General features: G+C 38.6%; 2 protein-coding genes across 2 annotated transcripts in view; both read left to right on the top strand.

Moving 5' to 3' along the window:
* LOC140227098 (uncharacterized) overlaps positions 1 to 22,022 on the top strand; it is a 274,166-nt gene that overhangs the window by 113,071 nt on the left and 139,073 nt on the right. The gene's annotated exons all lie outside the window — the stretch shown is intronic.
* Positions 1 to 22,022, top strand: part of LOC140227054 (dedicator of cytokinesis protein 7-like) — a 60,890-nt gene that overhangs the window by 12,659 nt on the left and 26,209 nt on the right. Inside the window, exons 11-22 of the mRNA XM_072307486.1 lie at positions 79 to 172; positions 775 to 937; positions 1,519 to 1,636; positions 1,998 to 2,210; positions 4,032 to 4,133; positions 6,657 to 6,680; positions 14,582 to 14,668; positions 15,424 to 15,640; positions 16,033 to 16,227; positions 16,713 to 16,987; positions 17,925 to 18,020; positions 21,655 to 21,795. Of these exons, the coding sequence (XP_072163587.1) occupies positions 79 to 172; positions 775 to 937; positions 1,519 to 1,636; positions 1,998 to 2,210; positions 4,032 to 4,133; positions 6,657 to 6,680; positions 14,582 to 14,668; positions 15,424 to 15,640; positions 16,033 to 16,227; positions 16,713 to 16,987; positions 17,925 to 18,020; positions 21,655 to 21,795 (1,725 nt within the window). The remainder of the gene's footprint in view (positions 1 to 78; positions 173 to 774; positions 938 to 1,518; positions 1,637 to 1,997; positions 2,211 to 4,031; positions 4,134 to 6,656; positions 6,681 to 14,581; positions 14,669 to 15,423; positions 15,641 to 16,032; positions 16,228 to 16,712; positions 16,988 to 17,924; positions 18,021 to 21,654; positions 21,796 to 22,022) is intronic.

The following is a 22,022-nucleotide window of genomic DNA, read 5'->3' as shown; positions in this document are numbered from 1 at the left end:
GAGGTTGACTTTGTATTGAAGAAACTGAAGGCTTGAAAGCCGGCGTTGTAATTGGATGATAAATTTGCATCTCTGCAGGAAGGAGACAAACTGAGTGATGTGGACCTGTACAAGTTTTTGGCGGACCTTAAGAGACCGACGACCGTCCTCAAGAGGCTTAAGTGCATTCGAGGTGAGATTATTGAATAATGTTTCCATTTCTCTGGCATAATTAAAAAGTACCTAGCTTACCCCTTTCAGAAGGCAAGGGGGAATAATGATACCCGCACCACATGTCAGTAACAAGTGGAAGCACTGTGTACATTTCATTACAAAAAAGATGCAATTTTGCGGAATATTCTTTACAGTTTTCTCAAATGGTTAGCCTACAACTGTGACATGACAAATTGTTGTAGTCATCTTATCCAGTGATGATAATACCAAACTTTGAAGATGCATATCTTTTTAATAGCTGTGAAGATGCATAACTTTTGAATAGCTTGTCTGATTCAGTGTTCAGTTAATAGTTCTGCATTTTCTCAATCCACATACCCTGGATGTATTTGGTTTTCATTCCCCTTTATCTACTTCCTCACTCCAGCTGTATCTGTAACTCTCCATGTGTGTTGCTGTTGTGTATGAGTGGTAACATGATGCTCCAAGAATTCCAAGGTGTTTGATAATTGTCACCATTGTTGTGGATTTTCACTCTGAGGCTGTGAAAAAAATGAAATGTCTAAACAGGAAGCCATGACAGAATTTGCATACATCTTACCCCCCCCCCCACCCCCACAGGGTCGCTGAGGCTGGACATCTCACCCGTGGTGGACCACCCGGCATACTGTTTGACCCCTGACCTTTACCAAGTCAGACCCTTCCCAGATAACAGAACCAGGCCCACCAAGGAGATACAAGAGTTTCCCACCAGAGAAGTCTATGTACCCCACAGTGTCTACAGGTGAGAAAAAACAAACAAACAAACACACCCTAGTTCTGAAGAAACTATAGTTTGATTATAAATCAAAAGGGCTCTTACACAAATTTATGATTATGTTTGGTTGATTGCATTAAAAAATTGAGATATGAGCAATTAAGGTTTGTTTGTGTGTAAACCCTTAATTTTGCACATCATCATAATATTGTGTTCATTTTGGATCTACAAAGACAAGAACAAGGACTTATAAACCAATCTGAACCCTCATTTTTCATTGCAACTTTCAAAAAGATTGAATAGTGTAGAGTCAACATCTCGATATAATGGAGAATGAATACCATGTGATGAAAGTAATAATGCGATGTTATAATTTTGTCTCCCTTCATCCCTTTGATTTTGATACACTTAGCACTAAGAATGTAGTGTTGATCTTGTGTTTCTGCTTATTTAGATTCAGAGAATAGTTGACTTTGTGCAATGTCTAATGACTTTGTGGTCAGCTGTAGATGATGTTTGTGATACAACATTGATAGAAGAGTATGTGGACTCTACATTTCTAATGGGCAAATGTTGGTACAATCTTTTGTGATATCATATTCCAACAGGAATCTGCTGTTTGTCTACCCTCGGAGCCTCAATTTCTCCAACCGCGGGGGCTCGGCCAGAAACATCACGGTCAAGATCCAGTTCTTGGCTGGAGACGACTTTCAGAGTGGCATGGAGGTATGTTTGTCGGTCAGCCTCTCTTTGTCCGTCCAAGTGTTGGATATAATCTTCAACACCCTTTTATTGAAAGATAAAATTTGTGTTCAAAACGTATGGCTTCTCATGTTGTAGTTCTCATGTTGCTTAAGTTGAATTCAATAAATAATTCATACCTGCATGAATCCACACTTCTCTTGCAGACAGGGTGCATATCGTCACTAGGGTTTCAAGACCTTGTATCTCAAACTTTGGTGAAAGTGACTTTTTTTGATTAATGGTCAGATAATCAGTGAAGTGATGTCCTGTCCAAATCTTTGCTGTCATCTTACCCCTGCTCGACCGAGTGTACACTAAATACCATTCTTGTCGCAATGTGCAGTGCATCATGGGTAAGTCGAGCAGTCCAGAGTACGCCCGCCACGCCTACACCTCCGTGACCTACCACAACAAGTCGCCCGACTTCTACGAGGAGATCAAGATTCGCCTGCCGGCAGACATGCGAGACCACCACCACATCCTCTTCACCTTCTACCACATCTCCTGTCAACGCAAGCAGGACGTCACACCCATCGAGACGCCCATCGGCTACTCGGTGAGCTCCCCTCCTTCCCTTTCTTCCTGCGACAGGATTGTCCTGTGGCTCAATTCATCTCAAAATTAATGTTTCTAGGGGTAAATTTTTTCCAGTTATAGGAGTGATGGTTTTTAGAGAAGTCTTTCTTGATGTTTGAAATATTTTATTGCAGAAAAAGGTGGTGTATTATGTAAGATGCTCGTTGCCATAGTGCCAAATTGAAAGCTAAAATCCTTTGCCATTTACAGTATTTGTTACAAGGCAAAATATATAAAAATATGAAGTGGACAGAGGGAAAGAATGAACGAAAGTATTCAATGAATCACTGCGGTCACACTGGTAAAAGATTGTGAAGTTTAACCCTAATCAGGCTGGGCTTTTTTGGCTATGCTATATCTGGGGGGGGGCGGATTCCGCCCCCCCTTCAGATCTCGCCTATGGAACGCGCGGTTGCGCCGAAAATCGGCACACGCGACGCCCGCGACGTATTCTATCAAAATGTATGGTTGCTTTCTCCGAAAAATTTTTCTTATATTTTATATTAATTAATTATTGTAATTTATGCATAAAATCAGTTTTGGGCTCTAAATCACTTATTAATGCTCCAGTTAAGCTAATTTCTTTTTCAAAATGTTTCTTGTATCATTCTTCTGAGACATAGAATAAAAAAAAAATCTGTATCGATATTAATTTCTTATGTATTTTATTGTTTTTTGAATTTCTTATGTATTTCTTTGTTTTTTGACCTTTTGTTTTTGTTTGTTTTTTGGCCAAAATTTGTCACAGACATTTTTCGAAGCATTGTTATGCTAAAATAAATTAATTTTGGCCATTCTAAGTGAAGATATGAATTTTTGTGTGAATTAATTGAAAAAACACAATTTGCATTGGATTTGTACACAAAATCACGTTTTGGAGCAATTTTGGGGTTGACAAATTTTTTTCGAACGGGCGTCGCGTCAAAACGGTACGCGCGGGCGCAACAATTTGGGTCTCAAAAGTTGCGCGATACTTGAAAGAAAAAAGTCATGAAACATCGCGGCGGGAGCTTATCGCATTGCGAAGATATTGCGCGAAACGCCGGGGGGGGGGGGGGGGGCGGATTCCGCCCCCCCCCCCCCCCCCCCCCCCAGCCTGATTAGGGTTAAAGATTGCAAAATCTTCACAATCTGTGGTCATCTGTCCGCACTGGCACCCAAATTTCTCAATGTTTATGGAAATTCTCAGAGTTTGGATCACTGATGCGCGTGCACAAGAAAGAAGAAAGAGCACGCTGTCTGGCAGCTGGTGATTGTGATTTAACAATGCACATCTGTACATCACAATGACCGTGCACTTCGGAGGCACCGCCCGCAAACAGATGGCAGACTAATAACGTAGCAAACTTTGCGAAGTTAAATTGCTAGCGTTCACACTGCCCAAAGATCGAGAAGATTGGTGGGGGTCCAGGAAATATCCCCTAGTTTGAGTGGGAAGTTCGATATCTAAGAGTTCCCCATCTATAACTTTGCAATCTTTTGCCAGTGTGACCGCAGCTGCTTGAGAATTGATTGCTCTATCCAATTGACTGTTTGTTTATTTATGTATGAATTTTTTCTTCATGTATTTATTTGTGAAGTTATCCATGAAGCAGAGATTAGATTAGATTGCAGTTATGTTACGATTATAATATGCATATATCTGATGTAATAGGAATGTCCATGAATGATGTATGAGGCAGATTTTTACATTAATAATAGATGATATTTTCAGAGCGCCTTTGCCGCTGGGTACAAAGCGCTATATGTATGTTTTGAGATACACAAGTGGCATGTTTTCTGTTTGTGACTCTTCTTACAGTGGCTCCCTCTGTTGAGGGATGGTAGACTGCAGACGGGAGAGTTCAGTCTTCCCGTTTCCATGGAGAGGCCACCGCCCAACTACTTCATGCTCTCGCCTGATGTAAGTAAAATGCACTTCAAATCACATACCTCCATTAACCCTTTCCCCGTAAGCTGTAATTACCAAGTATGTAAGATTATTTTTTCCCCCAATGTTCGTTTTGACATGAAATTTCAGAGAATATCTCACCCTCAGGAGATACATGCAGACAGTCATCTTATCATTTCGATTTGCGTCATGTACGTTCTGCTAAATCTGCTAGTTGCCCACTTAAGGTGTGGGGTTTTTTTTCTGTATTTTTCAAGATAAAGTTGTGGCTCACGAATATACAGTATGTATATCCTTTGAGAAGAGTTATGTTCATATAACGCAAATTACATTATTCTTGGTGGAACTCAGAACATAGTTGAACCTCACAGACAGGAAGCAATGATTTTGCTCTTCAAATTTGCTCCCCCTTACACTTCGGAAAGAAATTAAGTGGCTAATTGTTGATACAGTCAGCATTAAAGTGTGTTTGTTTGTGATTTTGTCATTTCTTTTTTGTGCCCTTTCATTCTTGTGCAATCTGTGTCTATTCAGTTCAAAAGCCGAAAATTGCCAACACCAGCAAGGGTAATTATTAAGCCAGTCAGAAAAAAAAACAAGCAAACAAAAAGCACAAAGGTGGGGACACACATTTATCATCAATGTTTGAAAAGAAGTGTGTTTAAGGTTTGATTTTTATGCCTCCGCCACGAAGTGGTGCCGGAGGCATTATGTTTTCGGGTTGTCCGTCCGTCCGTACGTACGTCCGTACGTACACCTGTACGTCCGTACGTCCGTACGTCCGTACGTCCGTCCGCTTTCGTTTACGCGATAACTTGAGTAATATTTACTGGAATTTTACCAAACTTGGTCCAAGTATGAAGTATGATGGGGCAACGATTTGATAAGATTTTGGGTGAAACCAGCTAAAGGTCAAAGGTCAAAGGTCAAGGTCAAATCATGAAATTGTATCTGTTTACGCGATAACTCAAGACTGTATGGAGCAAATTTCACCAAACTTTGTTGGAGGATGATGTATGATGGGACAATTACTTGATTAGTTTTTCAGTGAAATCGGACAGAGGTCAAAGGTCAAAGATCAAGGTCAAATCCTAAAATTTATCTGTTTATGTGATAACTCAAAACTGGATGAAGCAGCTTTCACCAAACTTGGTCCAAGGATGATGTATGATGGGACAATTAGTTGAGTAGATTCTAGTGACATTGACAAGAGGTCAAAGGTCAAAAGGTCAAGGTCAAATGCTAAAAATGTTGCTATTTCCCCCATATCTATGCAATGTCCGCAGTAATTTTCTTGAAACTTAGTGTAGACATGTACTACTGCGTAAGGATTCTCCAGAGAGAGTTTCATGTCATAAGGTCAAAGGTCAAAAGGTCAAAGGTTAGGTGAAAATGTTGCAATATCACTTTTCTCGCAAATGGTTCAATGTATCTTCATGGAACATGGTACATATGCATGTACTGACTGGCAGGGATTATCTAGGGAATTTAGGGGTCATGGGTCAATAGTCAGGGGTTCAAAGGTCAAGGTCAACTCCTCAAAATGTTACTACTGTATTTCCCTCATACATGTATACTAGTATATGCAATGATTGCATTATTAGTTTTAAAAGTGTTTAATATATGTACATGTATTACTTGATGGAGATTCTCTTGGAAATTTCCAGCCAGAAGGTCAAAGGTCAAAGGTTAAGGGTCAAAGGTCAGGTTTAAATGAAAAAAAAATATTTTGTACTGTAATTACACTCTTTCTTCATACCTTGAAAATTATACTCAATGCATAAACTTATAATAAGGTCGGTCAGAAGTCAAGTAAAAATTTTCAATTCCCCAAATATGTGTACCTGCACTCTTTAATAGACAATTATAGCAAACCCAGTTCATGGAAAGTGAACATTCAAGATATTTCTGACAAACGTGTTATTTCGATATTTTGCCAGTTATGTGAAACTGTCATCACACATTGTTAAGACATTGTACTATACACCTATAGGGAGAATCATGCATTATGGCGGAGGCATCAGTCGCCGTAGCGACATTTCTAGTTTGGTTTTTCATTTATATTAAGTTCTAATGGGCTGATAGAGAATTTGTCATTTTAGAAGGTAATGAGGTATTAGTGACCATCAGTAGATAGAGTCTATCACAGGTAGCACAAACCTACTTTTGTAACAAATCTGGTTTATAAATCATCAGGTTTAATGGGTGCTTACTTGTCCTCAGTTGTATATAAAACAAGATATCCATTCCATGGTGTTTTGATAGTGTGTAGCTGTTAAAAGTCCCATGTTTGATTTGCATTGCAATTTGTATTCATTTGGGGAAGTGAAATAATAGGTTACTTTTTCATTGATGCCACAATATACTTCTCACTGGTAATTGGAATATACTGTTGTTGTTTCTTTATTTCTTTATTTGTTCTTTTCTGTTTTGTTTTTGGTTTAATTGTGTCTTTGGTCTTCTGTTTGATTTACTTTTTGAGTTACTTTTCATGTGTGTCTCTGTCCCTACGTGTTTAATTTTTGTTTCTTGTAGAAAAAGGCGCCAGCGAACGAACAAGTTAGTAACTGCGACTTTGTGATCATGCTAAAAAAAACTTAATGTGTGTTCAGTGGCTTTATACCATTCCCATGTATGAAAAACATGCACCTTGTGTATCATGTGTGGGAATCCATCATGTTTATCGCCACATCTAATTGTATGCGTTGGTGTGCCTTACTATATCTTGGGCCATGTTAATAGTATTAATCAGAAGTGACCTTGGAATATGTACAGCTTGTACATGAAGCTTCCATCTCCAGCAAGTTACTACTTAGATATGATCTACATGTAGATACTTCATTTAGCATATAAGGGAAAGGTTTTACAGTGGACTTGCATCCTAGAGTTAGAGTGTAGGCAGATTACTCAGAAGATTTTCTTGTAACCCTTGATCAGAGTTTTAGATTACAATCAGACATCATGTACACACCATTCCCCATAACTATGTATTCACACTGGGATAGCCAACCACATTTTGTACATCTAGTTCCGTTTTCGTGTATGTGAATTCCTTGAACACAGAATGATTTCAGTGAACATAGACACAAACATGTAGCCACCAACGATATGCTGCTGCATAGACTGTTCAACAGTGGCTAGTTTTCAGCCAGATCCAAATATCTTCTTTTTTTTTCTTCTTTTTTTTTTTGGGGGGGGGGGGGGGGGGGGGGGAGAAAGAATGAGGTCTGCAATGAATTTGTGATAGTCTGGGTGCACATGCCAGTATTTGATTAGAATTTAGTTGTTTGGGTCCACTTTTATTATAGGCATGACAGTACCATAGAGATATAGACACATATACAGGTCATGTTATCAAGGTTCCACCAAGTTTGTGTGAAAGTATGTTATTGGAGGGGTATGATACGTAATGTTATTGTGTATGTGCTTTTGTGAAGTCCAGTGAAATCATCACCATAGTACCAAATTGATCCCCCACTCCAAACTCAGGGTCAAATGGCTGACTTTGAAGATACCAATACTTATGCTGATATTATCTGTGTACATGTAGAAGTGCAATTACAATGTATATTATTTCATTTTCCAGTAGAATTTAAAGATGAAACAATGAAATCTGTTTGAATAGCTGCCAAGTTTCCCTGCAAAAAAAATAGATGCACAAAAGTTGTATCTTCATTTCCAGATAACAGAATACAAAGCCTTCCTGACTTGGACATTATTTTTCCTTTTTTTTTTTTCTTTTTTTTTTCTTTTTAGAGATGTGTGGAACACACAAGTACATGTATATTCCATATAACTCTTTGGAGTCTTCCATATTTTGGGTGTTTAAGTGTCGACAGCCCTGCCTTAATTGATTTAGTATGTTTTCTCTCACATCAGAACACACACACACACACACACACATACACAAACACACAAACACTCACAAAATGAGTGTGAATCTTGTTTACTCCAAAAATACATCCTTTGCCTTGCTAGGACTTGAGGGCCTCAGACACACAGGGTGTGGATATGTTATTACAGTAGGCCTTTGGATCACTTTGGATGCTGTACTTATGCAGTACAGTGCAGTGACTTTCAAACATTTCATCTTTTCATTCTAATAATCTGTTTTGGGTGTGTTGTAAGCTATACAGTATGTCCCGAAAAAAATTACAACGCGGCCTTCCGCAATGATATCTTTAAAAATAGTGAATGAATCTTAATAAAAATTCAGGGTATGAGACTATAACTCATTGCCAACATCTTACAGAAAACCCCATTCGATTTGCTTCAGTGGTCAAAGAGAAATACAGAATTTTGTAGAGGATATCGGGAATCTCTTCTGTCCAAGTTCTGTCTATTGTTCACACACAAGATCATCGAAATGCTAAACTCGGAAGAATCCGATTCATGACATGCTTTACAACAATCCACATTTCTCTGTGACCGCTTAACCAAATTGAATGGGGATTTCTGCAAAATAGAGCTAAAATGTTATATTTCAAGACCCTGAAGTAGCATTTGAAAAATTTAATCATATTGGGCATTATCAATGCGAAAATCTTATTGTAATTTTTGAATTGATAACACCTATTATGATCAACCTGTGTACGTGCTACTTCAGACTCTTAAGGTATAACATCTTAGCTCTATTTTGCAGAAAACCCCATTCAATTTGGTTAAGTGGTCACAGAGAAATGTGGATTGTTGTAAAGCATGTCATGAATCGGATTCTTCCGAGTTTAGCATTTCGATGATCTTGTGTGTGAACAATAGACAGAACTTGGACAGAAGAGATTCCCGATATCCTCTACAAAATTCCGTATTTCTCTTTGACCACTGAAGCAAATCGAATGGGGTTTTCTGTAAGATGTTGGCAATGAGTTATAGTCTCATACCCTGAATTTTTATTAAGATTCATTCACTATTTTTAAAGATGTCATTGCGGAAGGCCCCGTTGTAATTTTTTTTTGGGACATACTGTATATAGAGGAAACATTTTGTAGAACAGATCTTGTGCTTAGTGCATTGCGCAACCCTGTAAGCTGTCTCAGCTCTCAACTGTGAAGCTGATATTGTAGGCGCGTATCGTTTTGGCCAATATTTGACTTGGCCAAGCAGGCATGCCCAGTTATACTATAGTCTAGTGTTCTCTGGCCAGAGATTAGCATAGTACTATTAGTAGTTTTCTCGTAGAGCGATAAAGTGGTGTACTGGTTCACGCATCCACACTCCTGCATTTTTTTTTTCACAGCAATTTATAGCACAGCAAAGCCACTTGGACATGCTCTAGTATGTAGTACTTCTCAGTTTGGGATAGCTAACACATGGATCCATAAGAAACCTTCAGATGTTTTCTGTTCATGAAATATGAACATTTTATGTCAAAGATATTTGAATACTTTTGAGCAATGTAGGTGGTTCAGCTATCAACTTTTCTGAACTTTGTATCAAGCTAGCTGTGCTCTAAGTTAGATATTTGCAAAAAAAAAGTGATCAGAAGTGTCTGCATAGATTGCAGTGATTGCTACTATAGGTTGAGTCAACTATGATAGTGATGTTTTGAAAGAGGAAAACCTAATTCTACACTTGAAGAATAGTGGATGCAAGTTGTTAGTGACAGCATTCCGTTGTATGTTGCTTTGACATATTTCTCATCGCTTCAATCCGATTTCTCACATTGCTCCTGTATGGGATCTGCCCTGCCCCCATACATACATACATGCAGCTTTACAGTGTGAGTACATTCTATTCTTCCATGGTCATTCATCGTAAAAACAACTGACCAGTGACTGCCCCTTGACCATTCCCTGTCCCTTCCCTTCCCCTGGTCAAGCTCCACAGAACAGCCTCCCAGTCCATGATATACAATATGTACAGTTCTCCCTTGCTTCATGTATGGTGGTAGAATGTTATGTCACCCTTATTTCAAGCAACTGACCAGTGGTTACCCATTGACCATTCCCCCTTTCCCTTCCTGTCCCCTGGTCAAGTTCCACCAATAGAAGAGCATTCCAGTTCTTGATATTTGTATACATTAGTTCTCCATAGCTTTGTGTATCATGGTCAAACATTGCCTGATGTACAGGCCTGTGATGGTATTCTATGCATGATGACCACTGTCATGTGGAAACCCAACTGTAGAGCCTCCCCTCCCCCCCCCCCCCCATACCAAACATATATTTCATGCTTCATAGAACCCAGCATGAAGAATGATCCAAACCGTACAGATACCTAACAACAGCAAAATTAAGCTTCAACCAGCCTTTGTATGTGAATGGCTAGCTTTTGTCCACTACTAAGGACTTTCTCAAGCTAGGATGATTCCCTCCAGTCAAATATAAAGGGTAGTTGAAGCTTAATCATTTTGTTGTTACTCGTAGCTATACTTTCTCCCAACAAGCAAAAGTCTTCTGTATCAGTACAGATGCCTGGTTGCAGGAAAATTGAGATCATTAGAAGTGACCTCCTGCTTTAGTAGCAGAAGAGCAAGATTGTATGTTGAGTATCTAGAATAACATCCATCCACAGTTACTTAGCTGAAGCAAGTTAGAACTGTCATGGAATAGTTGTCAGCTTGGATTGCCATCAGAGTATCTCTTTTATACACAACACCACAGAGAAAGACTATCTAGGCAGTAACCTGTAACAGACAGAATTTTAATGTAGAATAAAAATCTAACAACTAAAATAATCAATTAGATTATTTCCATAATTCATTTATAAATGTAAATGTCTGTAGATCGTTGTCTAGAATTTAACAGATTTTTACATGACAGTCTGTGTAGTAATATCACAATGATGAGTTTATGTACCCATGACTTATACATATGTGTACGTAAATTGCATGCTGGGACATTTTGTTCCTTTTTTTTCCCATGAATATTGAATATAGTGCTACCAAAGTGAATATTGACGTAAATATTGCAATTTTAATCAAAGTTAGACAAGTCAAGCTAGTTACAAATTGACAAAAATGCCTTGGGGTTCGGTATGGGATTGTTTAGCATTCTTAGAAACATCATTTTAGATCAGATCAGTAGAATAAGAGTCTAACTTGATGAGTAGATTACTATTTTACATGAGATAAATTTTGGTACTGGGAACAATAAATTGTTTTACAGCATGAATGCCATGGACAATGTGGTATGGGTTTGATTTTAGGTTGTGTATGTTGATTGTTTTACTCATCCACTATGTAACACATAATTAGTCACCATTTTGCATTTTGAACTTCATGAAACTGCATTGTAATTCAGTAGCCTCCATTTGCAAGGACATTTTTGTGCTGGTCTGCCATGTATGTTGACTGCTCCACGAAGTATACATGTACATGCACATCAAATTACAATTGTATTATATTTTTGCTTAGCCGTGGGTATTTGTGGTTGTCATGGGAACAGTATATTCATGTATTATTTGAAGAGCTTACATACCACATTTTTACCACCACAAAATATGTATTTATGATATGAAGAGAGAAGATATGCCATCGCCATGTCCAGTTATCTGAACACATACCATATTATACAGATATTGCCTGTTTAGAGTTGTAAATATAATACTTGACATCTAGCGGGAGTTATATCCCCCAAGAGACTATATTTTCCCAAGGCACACAGCACTGAGATAAAATATTGTCTTGAGGGAAAAAACAGCTCCTATTACAGGAACTGTCAAGTGTTGTGTTACAACCATTGACAAGACAATATTTGTTATGCCTCCGCCACGAAGTGGTGCCGGAGGCATTATGTTTTCGGGTTGTCCGTCCGTCCGTCCGTCCGTACGTCCGTACGTCCGTACGTCCGTACGTCTGTACGTACGTCCGTCCGCATTCGTTTACGCGATAACTTGAGTAATATTGACTGGAATTTTACCGAACTTGGTCCAAGTATGAAGTATGATGGGGCAATTAATTGATTAGATTTTGGGTGAAATCGGCCAAAGGTCAAAGGTCAAAGGTCAAGGTCAAATCATTAAATTGTATCTGTTTACGCGATAACTCAAGACTGGATTCAGCAAATTTCACCAAAATTTGTCTGAGGATGATGTATGATGGGACAATTACTTGATTAGTTTTTGAGTGAAATTGGACAGAGGTCAAAGGTCAAAGATCAAGGTCAAATCCTAAAATTTATCTGTTTACGTGATAACTCAAAACTGGATGAAGCAGCTTTCACTAAACTTGGTCCAAGGATGATGTATGATGGGGCAATTAGTTGAGAAGATTTTAGTGACATTGGCAAGAGGTCAAAGGTCATAAGGTCAAGGTCAAATGCTAAAAACGTTGCTATTTCCCTCATATCCATGCAATGCCCGAAGGTATTATCTTCAAACTTAGTGTAGACATGTACTACTGCATAAAGATTCTCCAGAGAGAGTTGTCATAAGGTCAAAGGTCAAAAGGTCAAAGGTTAGGTGAATATGTTACAATTTCACTTTTCTTGCAAATGGTTCAATGTATCTTCATGGAACTTGGTACATACACATGTACTGACTGGCAGGGATTTTCTAGGGAATGTAGGTGTCATGGGTCACTAGTCAGGGGGTCAAAGGTCAAGGTCAACTCAAAATTTTACTATTTCCCTCATATACTAGTATATGCAATGCTTACATTATTATTTTTAAAACTAAAACTTGATATATACATGTATTCCCTAATGGAGATTCTCTGAGAAATTTCCAGCCAGAAGGTCAAAGGTCAAAGGTCAGGTTTAAATGCAAATATATATATATATATTATACTGTAATTACACTCTTTCTTCATACCTTGAAAATTACTCAATGCATAAACTTATAAAAGGGTAGGTCAGAAGTCAAGTAAAAATTCTCAATTCCCCAAATACAGGTACCTGCACTCTTAGACAATTATAGCAAATCTAGTTCAAGGAAAGTGAACATTCAAGATATTTCTGACAAACCTGTCATTTCAATATTTTGTTAGTTTTGTGAAACTGTCATAACACATTGTGAAGACATTGTACCATACACCTATTGGGAGAATCATGCATTATGGCGGAGGCATCAGTCGCCATAGCGACATTTCTAGTTTACTATGTTATATGTATATGATGTGTGCATTTCTTTTCATTCTACCCACATCAGCAGCTGGTCAAATTATATTTATCTGACACGACCTCACTGCGGGCAATATAACAGTTTTGATCCCTGCTTCATAAGTCACATGATTGCTTTATGACCAATCACTTTTTAGCAGTATTTATGTAGGCCATTTGATATATAGAAATATAGTATATATTTGAAAATATAGTATATAAAGAAATATAAAGAAATATATTAATATATACATGATGTGGGTCATTAAAATGTGTGTGTCTCCCTCTGTGTTCAGCATGACATTTTTCTCCCTCCTTCTGCATTCATATGTGCTCCTGCCTTTTAATTCATACTCATCCTCTCGTAATGATCCTGTTCTTTTTTGTCCTCTGTACATGGGTTAAATGTGAAATGCTAACAATCGTTTAATAATGATTTGTCTGTTTCGCTTTTGTGTGTTTTCCCTTTGCCGTTTCATGTCTAATCTTCGGTCTCTGAAATTATACCTTTTTCTCATTCTTCAATGTGTATGCTCTTTTTTCTGAGTTTTTTTTTTCAATGTCATGTGTGTTTTTGTGTTGATGTGTACATACATACACACACACAAACAAACAAACGAACACACAAACACATGTATTCTCATCTTTCTCTTTGCACATGATCTCATAATTTAGTAGAACTGACTTACACTGCATTTACCTGTACTCTAAAAGGTTTTATTCATACTACTGGGTTGCATGTAAATAGATGATATTCTTTTCTTTTTTTAGTTCACTCTTGCATTGATGCATAAATTTTGACAGAACTGTAGCCAACATTTTAGCGCACAAATGTTGGGAGGACTTTTTGCAGTGATGCTGCTTAAAAGCAAGGGCACTGTTCCTACAGCAAACAACTGCGCGATATGTTTTTGCTGTCGTGATTAGCAAGGGATAGATGTATACATTCTTAATCTTATTGTAAGTGAAAATTAGATTATATACACACATGTATTATATGCCTCAGATGCAATGTACAGGTATGATATGTATACACTTATTCAAAGACAGAATAGCAACCAATAGGATGCAGAATTTTTAATTACACCATGTCTTCTTCTCAAAGAAAAAAAACAATCTGACGTGAGACGGTGAAAGGTAAGATTATCAATGAAAAAAGGTTATTGTTTGATAAGATTTATAAGATAAATGCTGGTCACAGAAAATTGTAAATGGTGATACATGTACTTGATTCAAAACAATTTGCTGCCCATGGCAGTATCGTAGAAATAACGAATTAACTTGTGTCTGCATTCCTGCTCAAGCCACGCCTCTTTTTAGACTAGTCTTCATTCTAGGCTTATAAATACATCTGATGAATTACAACTTACAACGGTAAGCGAATGTGTTAAAATCAAATCATCTTCCTTGACCCCACCCCAGGTCCAGCTTCCGGGCATGAAGTGGGTGGATGGCCACCGGCAGCTCTTTAATGTCACCCTCAAGGCAGCCTCATCCGTTCACCCTCAGGTAAGTGTAACATTCAGCAGGGGAGGGTGATAAAAGTTTCACTGGGAACACAGTCATAATTGACAGTTAAATTAAAGCAGCAATTCTTGAATCCATGCAACTTGATTCTTTGCATTAGAAATTTAATCGCAACTCTTTTTCCATTCTCCCACCTGCACATCCACTGGTGTGCCTTCTATGCTGATCAACACAGATGTGATGAAACAAACTGTCAATGAACACCGACGGTACAATCCCGTCGGTCCCTTTTGTAATGCCATTGTGGAGTGACCGTCGCATGGTTGCAGATGACAGAGTGTGCCTACCTATGTTAAGGCCAAGTTTTGGGGAAAACGTAATCAAATGCCAGTAATACGCTCAGCAAGCAATGGCTAAGTGTATTTGTTCATGAAGGCTTTATTTACACAATATAACATTACCTAAGATGCTGAATAGCTACCAGTGTGTTCTTTCGCATTTTAGCAAGTACTAAAGCAGGCCTCAAGGTCAGAGTGAACCTAGATATTATTTTTATCAATGTCAAGTTGCCGTCCATTTAGTTTAGGTAAAGTTAAACCTCAAGCAGCAAAGCCATCTCAGGATTTTTGTTCATTGACATGGAACCAACATGGTATAGGCCTAATCTATATGTGTTGACCAAGATAGTTGCGGGTAAGTTACTTGTTAAGTTGGTCTTGTTGTGACACACTTTAAAGCATTCTTCTACAAAAACTCGCCCATTCCCCTCCCCCCGACTCCTCCTACCCACATCACAGGATCCCTGTGTGGACCGCTTCCTCAACCTGTGCCACGCCGTGGAGCAAGGGAGCATCCCCCGCTCCATCGGGGACCAGAACATGGAGACGGAGCTGGTCAACAGCACCAGCAACCTGTGCCACGCCACGGCCGAGCCACTGGTCAAGTTCCTCCACATCGTCATGGACAAGCTCATCCTCATGATGGTCAAGGCACCCATCATCAATGGTTACATCTGTGAGTGGACCGAAGAATCTCTTTTTACTCCCCCTTCCAAATCATGCTTTCTTAAAACATTGGCCACCATAATGGTGTCATTATAAAAATACATAGCTACTATATCCCTTCAAATCTCAGTTAGCGTTGGCATTATTCAAGTACATGTGAGTGATTTATACCAGTATGTGTAATGTCCTGTATCAAACAGCCCATATTGCACTGATGCCTTTGACCGTGGAATATTGATCCCAGTCATAGAAAAGAATGGTAAAAGGTAGTATGTCCAATCTTCATTTTGTCATGGTGAGTTACAAGGTGTGACCCAGATGCTGTTGGTAGACAGAGTTGATGCACTGTTGTGGTGTCATTAGCAACATGTCAGATCACAGCATTATCTAATTCTACAACAGTGAACATGGGTCAGGTCTGCTTCGAGACCATGGCGGAGATCGTTGACCGCCTGCACGTCTTGCTGGACAATCGACTGGACAATCATGGCCGCAACTCCCTCCTGGCTTCTTTTGTCCACTACGTCTTCAGACCCCCAGATGCGGACGATGATTCGCTGGTAGCAGGTAAGACACATGGCTCCCTAGTCTTTCTTGGTTATTTGTCACCCCCACCCCCCGCAGTCCCCAAAGCTTCTTCCAAGATTTTTTTATCTTTGATCTTTCGTCAAAAGATACAAATTCATGATCATCTTCCATTGTAAAGCATTTACAAGTATTGAAAATGTCTGTGCTTGAGATTGCTGTATATCCAGATTACAAAAGAGCATTGAATTTTGTAAGCCATGAGATAAACCAATAAATTATGGAAGTGATTGTCAAAAAAGAAAAAAAAAATTGTTATAAATGTGTTGATAGAATGGAAAATGACTGTGAAGATTTGGTGTTAATGATGGTGATGATAATAATGATAGTAAATATGATAATGTCGATGGTGATAATGGTGACGGTGATGATGATGCTATCCAGTGTGTATCAACGAAGACAATCAATAATCACACAAAAATTAATTCATGTAGAAAAGGCTGCAGCGGTTTGTCCAGTTGAAAGTTTTAACCCAGATTCCTTTTCCTTGACCACAGGATTAGCATCTGGCACACCCACCCAATCCATGAACTTCAGTAACTACGGCACCGTGGCACGGTCCAACAGCCTGAACTTCAAGCACCGGCCGAGCCTGAGGAACTCCAGCGCCAGTCTCAGCATTCCCCCCTCACCGGAGGACGACATGGACGCCATCCTGCACAACCGCTTTGGCAGCGAGCGGCAGGGGTCGGCCCGGTCGCCCAGCCGGTCGGTTACCGGCATGGGCAACGTCCCCGTGATCGGACTCGGAGGGAGAGTCCCTCCAAGAAAGGTGAGATTTAGCTGGCTGTTTCAGTGCGATTCCATTCTGTCATCACGTTTGCTCTGAGAAATGTACTACACTCAAACAAATAGAATCAAACTTAGACCTGACATAATTTTTTTTTTCCTTCTTGTCCTTACCCAGCATCTTCCATCTAAACATTACAGTCTGAATTCCCAAAGGGAGTTTAAATCAAATCCATGGTTTGAATTCAGTCCATGGACAAAAAAAGAACATGAAATACAATGTAAGCATACCCTTCACATGCACATGTCAGTGCACGTTCTTTAATTGTGATTATTCAAAGAGCATCTTTTTTCTAAAGGTGTTATGTCATTTTGGAGGACATTAATGCTTTTTTATTCATTTTTATCTAAATACATTCATCTACAGATGATCTCTATCCATCTTTCCTTTGACATATGACAATCTTATTGTGTATTTGTGTTATTCATATCCACTTGTTTATGTTTTCATTTACAGCTGGTTATAAATTCCTTTCATTCATAACCACTTGTTTGTGTTTTCAATCACAGCTTGTTATGAATTCCTTGCATTCATATTCACCTGTTGTGTATTCAGTTACAGCTGGTTATAAATTCCTTTCATTCATATCCACCTGTTTGTGTTTTCAATTACAGCTGGTTATAAATTCCCTTCATTCATATACACCTGTTTGTGTTTACAATTAAAGCTGGTTATAAATTCCTTTCATTCATATACACCTGTTCGTGTTTACAATGAAAGCTGGTTATAAATTCCTTTCATTCATATCAACCTGTTTGTGTTTTCAATTACAGCTGACTATAAATTCCTCTCATTCATATCCACCTGTTTGTGTTTTTATTTAAAACAGTGAAAATAAAGTTTGAATTGAATTGAATTGAATTGAATTGGTTATAAATTCCTTTCAGTCATACCAACCTGTTTGTGTTTTCAATTACAGCTGGTTCATGAGGAGCTGACCCTTCAGTTTGTGGTGTCCAATGGCAAGGCCAAGGAAAAAGCTCTCAACAGGGCCTGGTTCTTCTTCGAACTCATTGTGAGTTGACCGATCGATGGTCAAGGGTTGTGCATTTACATGGAGAATTTTCTCCATTGGACATGCAGGTCCCACGTTTAGTGTCCCCAATTATTTGTAGAACTGGTGACAGATGTTTATATGTGAAATATCTCAAACATATATTCACTCTGTTGAAAATGTAGTCATATAATCGCATGAATTGACTAGATGTCAGTAGGGGTATTGATATGACTCGAAGACCATGCGAACATTCATGAATATTTTCTTTTACGTTTTTTTATGTAGATGTCACTGAGAAACTCGGCAGAAATGGTTTCAGGTGGACTAGTGTGATTTTTATAGAAACAGTGATAAACAGAAACTTTGTCATCACACAAGCGGTACATATAGGTGGTAGATGACATCAGTTTGTCAGAACTATACTGAAAATTTTGGAATGGTGACAATTATTTCAAAGCGCATTCTCTTTCAAAATGTTTTGTGTCTGTAAATGTCCATTCATTAATTATAACCATTGTCTTTTCCATTCTGTTTGTATTACACTTTTTTCTTCTGAAGCAAATATATTGTTTCTTCATTTTAATAGAATTGTATTCAGTCCCATAGAGCTGTATTATACGTACTAGAGTGCGGACTCGTCATAGGCGCGCACGTTAAGGCTCTGTGATCGCATGGAGCACGATCCGCCATTACTAAGAGTGGCAAAACTTCAGTACAGTGCGAATCGCTTGTGTATTACCAATGTACCGTTGCGTTGACAACCACCCGATTTGCTCCTTTGCAAGACGTACATGTACACGCGATGAAAATCAACGATTTGAGTGATAATTTGATAATCTCATTCACAAAACCACGCGTTAGGCAATATAATTGCTATTTTTTATGTAAATTAAAGCTAAATAATTATCTCCTCAGTAGTGTATCAATTTTCATACGCTGAGCGCTGGTTGTTCATCGCGGATGTATCGCGGACATTTAAGTGCAGCTACGCAGCTAATTAGCTCTGATTGATCGAGTGGTGAACGCAACTTGGAGATAATTTGTAACCCCGGGGGCGGGAATCAGTGGCATAGTTAGGATTTTTCCAGTAGGGGGCACTGGGGGCCTCGCAATTTTGTAGGGGGCACCTTGAACTGCTACTGTGATTATTTTTTATTAAGCATTTTTTTTTTTCAGGGGGTGGGGGTGGGAGGCACATGGTGGCATACATTTTTTTTTTTTTTTTTGGGTGGGGGGGGGGGGCCAGGTCCCCCATACCTACAGCCCTGGGGACACTGCCATTACAAGTCCTGTATAAACAATGCGTGTAAAAGGGGTTGTTCACGGACGGGCGATGTACGCGCGTATAGTGAAAAGGGTAGCAAAATCGCTGAAATCAGAGGAAAAGGCCATACTTTTACAGAAGTAGTTAGGCTACTTGAAAAAAAGGTAGCTTCAGAGTGAATTTGGTGTATTTTGAGATCAAAGGATCATTACTTGTACACACACACACACATACACACACGCGCGCGTGCGCGCTCGGGTGACACAAACACAAATACACACACATACACATCCATAACACATCCATAACAAACACAAGTAGGCCTACACACACACACATACACATCCATAACAAACACAAATACACACACACACACACACACACACACACACACTTACTGAAGCCCCCCACCTCAACCTTAATTTGGAATACAATAATTTGAATGGGACATAGTGAATATTTTGTTTTTCAATGATATTTTATTGATTTCATTCAAATTAATCATAAATCAACCCATTCTGGGTGTAACATGAACATAAGAACGGTACAAATGCCATTCAAAAGACAAATCCATTACCAACTTATACTGCCCATCATCTCCCTTCAAACATAACAACTCGATTATAAATCAATCCTACTGACCATTTCTTCACGAGAAAGTATTGACATGTACCAAAAAAAAAAAAAAAAAAAAAAATGTATATATATATATATATATGTATCTTTGACTATGGTATACTTATACTGCCAATCATCTCTCTTCAACATAACAACTCGATTATAAATCGAGTATGTAAGGGTATATATATACAAGGGTATATACATAAAAAAGCAACAAAAATACGTTATACAAACTAGAATGAAATCATTTCATTGAAATCAAATCCCCATCCCCCACCAATCCCGATGCACTCAAACCTATCCCACACCCCCACCACAACCCCAAACACATACATCCACAACCACCACACACATACACCCCAAACACCAACACACATACACACCAACACCAAAAACGCACATACACACATACACCCCACACACAAAACACACCCGAAGCGATACCACCTTCCTTCCTAATAAAAACGACTTTCAAATTCAGAAACATTTTCCCATTTCAGCAAATGTAATCCCAGCTTATTTCTTTTTATAGCAATTTCTTTTTCTTCATCCCGAAAACTTATTATTCTTTTACAAATTTCCTCCAAAGTAGGAATTTTTCCCTCCGACCTAGATCTAAAAATGATATATTTCAAAATAAAAATTATTGTATTATAAAATTTTACTTTTGGATCCCTTCCCGTAACACCAAAATGAACGTCTCTCCACTCTATATTTCGAAGATCTGCCATCTCAAACCTATCTATCACTTCCTGCCACAAATTCTTAACATACACACAATCCCAAAATAAATGTTTATATGTTTCTACCGATTGCTCACAAAAAGAACTCCGGTTATTTGCAACGAAACCAAACTCAAAAAGATTTTCCTTTGTATAAACAACTCCATGTAATAATTTATACTGAAATTCCCTAAGTTTTGTTAGAAGTGTTGTCATTCTTGGTCTTAAAAATATATGTGTAATTTCCTTTTTCGAAAACAAATAATCATTTTGGCCATCTTTCATTCGTAAAACATACAATTGCTGTAAATTTGTAACAAAGAGTTCATACACCTTTCTAAATGAAACATCTTTCAATAAAATTACATTCTCAAAAATTTTCAAAGAAATATTATATTCCTCTTTATCAACAGAATAAAAATCATATATATTTCCCTCAAATTTCTGGCTTCTTACAACAACCTCCCCTATTTCCCAAACTTTAACTATATTTTCACTATCTAATCCTAACCTGTGAATATGCCTGCACACACAAACATACACACCCACACATACTCTCTCTCCCTCTCCCACACACACACACACACACACACACACACACAGTCCTGAACGGTACTACACAGCTAATGCATTTAATCTTGTCATGGGATATTAATTCTCAAATTATTTGACATACATCATAAATGGCTGTTAGAAAATCTGTAATACAAAATACAGAATTATTTAAAGCCCAAGTACGCACTGGCAATATCGTCTGCCTGCACAATTTTGGCAGATGCAGTGCGCATGTAATGCACTTGCCACTCTCACTTGCCACTCTTAGTAATGGCGGCGAGCTCTCCATACGATCACAGCGATTTAAATGAGTACGCCCTCTAGCGATATGTAAATGCAGCTCTATGTTCAGTCCTTACCCCCACCTTCCAATCAATGTTACATTGCATAGATGACAGGTTAGTGGAAATTTGTGCTTTGTGGCTCATTGTGTGAAAATGACATGCCTACAAATGGGTAACACAAACTACAAATAATATTTGTTTTCCAGGTAAAGAGCATGGCGCAACACCTAGCAGACTGCGAGAGGCTTGATTCCTACCGCAAGATGAGATTCACCGACAGCTTCTGTAATGACATCAACTCCGTGGTTACCATGGTGACCACCGAGATCATCGCGAGATACAACAAGGTGTGCCAAAATTCGGAGATGACAACTTCTAATTAGTGCATTTATCTTTCACACTTTGGTATATTGATTGTGATTCTGAATTTAGTTTACATTTGCTGCAGGTGTTCCAGTTTCCGGGGTAGTCAGCAGGTGGTTAAAGTGTCTTTAGAACACCTGCACTTCCTCCCACTTCGTTTCATGGGTCAACATGAGTTAGGTTTCATATTTTCATGTCGGCCTTGATACAC

This window comes from Diadema setosum, chromosome 4 (assembly GCF_964275005.1).
Source record: "Diadema setosum chromosome 4, eeDiaSeto1, whole genome shotgun sequence".
Classification (NCBI taxonomy): Eukaryota; Metazoa; Echinodermata; class Echinoidea; order Diadematoida; family Diadematidae; genus Diadema; species Diadema setosum.
Note: the sequence above shows the minus strand (reverse complement) of the source record. Positions and strands in the feature narration are given on the sequence as shown.